This window comes from Salvia hispanica, chromosome 3 (assembly GCF_023119035.1).
Source record: "Salvia hispanica cultivar TCC Black 2014 chromosome 3, UniMelb_Shisp_WGS_1.0, whole genome shotgun sequence".
Lineage (NCBI taxonomy): Eukaryota > Viridiplantae > Streptophyta > Magnoliopsida > Lamiales > Lamiaceae > Salvia > Salvia hispanica.
This window is the reverse complement of record NC_062967.1, coordinates 42,169,469-42,172,760: the sequence shown is the minus strand read 5'-3', so window position 1 is coordinate 42,172,760 and position 3,292 is coordinate 42,169,469. Positions and strand designations below refer to the sequence as shown.

Genomic DNA, 3,292 nt, shown 5'->3' with positions numbered 1-3,292 from the left:
TTTGTTTTTTTAGGTGGGGTTTCACTGTTTGAACACTGTGTCTTTCCTCTCACCCATCTGTATACAGCCATTTTCCTGTTTATCTTTCCCAAATACAGAGCAAGTCAAGCAGCAGAGAGAGGCCCTCTTTTTGTAGTTGTGTTTCCTCACCATCACCAAGAACCCACCTTTCTCTCTCTTGTTAGGATGCCAAGACCAGGCCCAAGACCCTTTGAGTGTGTGAGAAGAGCTTGGCACAGTGATAGGCACCACCCCATTAGGGGTTCTCTCATTCAAGAGATTTTCAGGTACTTTCTCCATCTCTATGTGTTGTGTGTGTGTGTTTTGGAGGTGTTCTTGAAGATTATACTTATTTTGGTGTACTGTTAGGATTGTGAATGAGGTCCATTGTTCAGCTACTAGGAAGAACAGAGAATGGCAAGAGAAACTCCCCATTGTTGTGTTGAAAGCTGAAGAAATCATGTATTCTAAAGCAAACTCTGAGGTAGCTTTGTGGTTTATGCTACTCAATTTCATCCAAGATTGCTTTTTTATTATGCTCCCACTTCATATATTGACCTCTCCCCTCTTGGGTTAGGCTGAGTATTCTGATCTTGAAACACTTTGGGAAAGAGTAAATGATGCCATTGACATCATAATCAAAAGAGACGAGACCTCTGAAACTGGGGATTTCTTGCACCCTTGTATTGAAGGTGTGTGCAATGCTAACACTCTCTATATGTTGATTTTGTACATGTAGTTTTCAGGTTGAGCTTGTGCCTCTTGAAAAAAAATTCCAAGAAAATCAACAAATCATGCTAAAAATGTGATCTTTTTTTTGACGTCTATGCTATGACCAGCTGCATTGCATTTGGGTTGCTTTCCTAGGAGATCATCAAGAAGCCAACGCAACGATTCGCCTAGATGTTACCTTAGGCCAGAAAATGTAGAGGGTGCTTTTGTTGCTGACTCCAGTTTTAGCTCTGAAATTTATGGAAATCTTGCTAAGATTAGCCCCCTTGTCCTCCATTGCCCACAGTACGTGACATTTGACACCAGGAATCCATCACCTTCGTGCATAAAGGCTCATGATCGTAGAAATCCGAGTCATGTCAAGAAATTTGTCATGCTACCTAACAATTTGGTTCCAAGTGGTAACCATCATGCATCAGGAGAAGCTTCTAATTCGTCGAACCTATGGCATGTGTTTCCTTTGCACTACGGTGATCATCTTGAACCATCGAGAGCTTCATTTCCGACTCCCCAACTTATGGATAGTGATGAAATTACCCCTCAACCAAGCTCACCCACCTTAAAGCTTGATACTTTGAGCTCTCATTGTCCATCCAGCCGTGAACTTGCTTCAGAAAAGGAGCAGCAGGCTGACTGTGACTTAACATTGCGGCTAGGTTCTCTCGTAGTTCCTTGTGCTGGTATTGAGAATAGTTGGTCCTTACAGCTGGAAAATGGTGATAGGGGGGCACTGTAGATCAGATAAAATCCAGTAGTCATCGCAACGATTGAGTGAACCAAAATCTGTCAGTTGGGCATGTTTTGATGAGAATTATATGCTGCCATTAGAGATAACTATGAGTATGCTAAGTAGATACAACGGGAATTGGCAGTTACAAACAGCCCTGCTCATTGCAGGAAAGAAAGCAGGCTCAAAGCGGATGATGAACTCCGATGCTTTTGTCATTAGAAAACTGCTTTTTTCAGGTATGTTCTAGGGTATTAGTTTATGCATCGTATACGTGAATTATTTGTTCATAGTTGTATGTAAAGAGGGATAAACTCAGATAAAGTTATAAGTCTCATCGAACAGACATAGGCTAGCTCGAAGATTCGCCTAAAAACTCAACTATACTTCTTCGATTTATCTTGAACAGGCATGTTTAAAAGCCAGCTACAAGAAGAGGCTAATGACATTCCATTTGTTTTATTAAGAGCCGTGTTTGGTCGAAATTAGATTAGAGTTTACGTTCTGCATTATGCTTTATTAGGTTTGGAAGGTGATAAAGTGGCTTTTGAAAGAATGGATGAGTGATTGTGAATCATGCTTTCGCCTTTTGTTCCGATCATGCTAATAAAAGTGGATATATTGTGGGCCTGAGGTCCACAAGATTTACTTGAACAATCATTGCTCTTGTTCATCTTTTTACTCGAGGACAGAGTGAGGGTAGATCTAAATCCTTCACCCAATCGATCCACTTGGGTGTTCTCGGAAGGACTGAGCGACCCCCTTTTCGAGACTGGTTAATATTTTTGTCATCTATAAAGCAAAAGGGATAATCTATCTCTAATATACACCACTAAAGAAAAGGGCAGTGGAGAGCCATATAAATACAATTATTTGCTATCCTTTAAAGTTTTTCACTTTGTCTAGAGCTTTTGCAGCACTGCTTGTGAGTTTGTGGGTCCATAGCATCTTTTCTCTTTGCTACCGTTTCTATCGATGTCGATTGAACAAATTATCTTCAAACTTTAAGACATTAACCCTTTATTGCTTTCTTGATTATATTGTGCAGTGTTACACATTTTTTTATTTGAAACATGATTTTTACAGTCAATAGGTGGAAGGAGACGATGGCGATGTGGTTAGGGAAGAAAGGGGAGGTGACGCTGAGGAGGATGAGGGTGGAGAGATCAAGCAGCTATAGTTGAACTCTATCTGCAGCCGTAGACAGAGACGAGACGTTCTTCTGCTCTTTTGCGACCTCCTCCAATGGTAGGCCGCAAGAGGCAAGAAATCTCTTGATGAATTCTCTGCAGCATTCTTTACCATTGAATGTTACATCGTTCTCATCCATGGTTTCTTCATTCTCTGCTTCTTTGTTTGCCCCTTGTAGAGTCGCTCATTCAACGAGTCAAACGTCTAGGTCCCAAGGTTGAAGTGCTTGTTCGGGAAGTCTTTGACATAGTTGGTGTCCTCACACAGCTTTTGCCACTCTGACAAGCGTGCATTATGAGGTCGTCCAGCTCCGACCGGCTTGCCATGGCATCTGCGTTGGAGTGGAGCCAGTGGGATATCACAGCCACCAGCACTGTGAAGTCACTCTCGTTGCTACGTTGATAGCATTCGATCAATGAGGCAAAGAAAATGGAGCTTTTAGCTTTGCTCGGCCATCTCTGGTTAGCACTGTAACTTCCATTCTGAATTTATTCCAATGGTTCAAATAGCCTCCATCCTTACCATTTATGGAGCTTATGTAATGAAACATGAAATATGAGAGTTTTTGTATTAGAGCTTTACTATCCATGTTCAAATATCCTCCAAGTTGGGAATATTTCAAATATTATTTTGGTGCCGTAA

At 41.3% G+C, this 3,292-nt stretch overlaps 1 protein-coding gene across 4 annotated transcripts; it reads left to right on the top strand.

Annotated features, from left to right (window-relative positions):
- LOC125215117 lies at positions 1-3,292 on the top strand. 4 transcript variants are annotated; one of them, XM_048116437.1, is made up of 6 exons: positions 1-287; positions 370-484; positions 578-692; positions 840-1,698; positions 2,553-2,707; positions 2,829-3,292. In XM_048116437.1, exons 1-4 carry the CDS (start codon positions 187-189, stop codon positions 1,466-1,468), a joined length of 960 nt encoding a protein of 319 aa, XP_047972394.1. In that variant the 5' UTR covers positions 1-186; the 3' UTR covers positions 1,469-1,698; positions 2,553-2,707; positions 2,829-3,292. The 4 variants fall into 4 exon arrangements, with proteins under 4 accessions (XP_047972394.1, XP_047972393.1, XP_047972397.1 ...); XM_048116436.1 differs by having other exon boundaries at positions 2,546-2,707; XM_048116440.1 differs by having other exon boundaries at positions 4-287; positions 1,630-1,698; positions 2,546-2,721.

Coding starts and splice junctions, on each gene's coding strand:
- LOC125215117 (XM_048116437.1), top strand. CDS start 187: ATGCCAAGACCAGGCCCAAGACCCTTTGAGTGTGTGAGAAGAGCTTGG. Junction 485..577: donor ATTCTAAAGCAAACTCTGAG/GTAGCTTTGTGG, acceptor CTCTTGGGTTAG/GCTGAGTATTCTGATCTTGA. Junction 693..839: donor CTTGCACCCTTGTATTGAAG/GTGTGTGCAATG, acceptor TGCTATGACCAG/CTGCATTGCATTTGGGTTGC.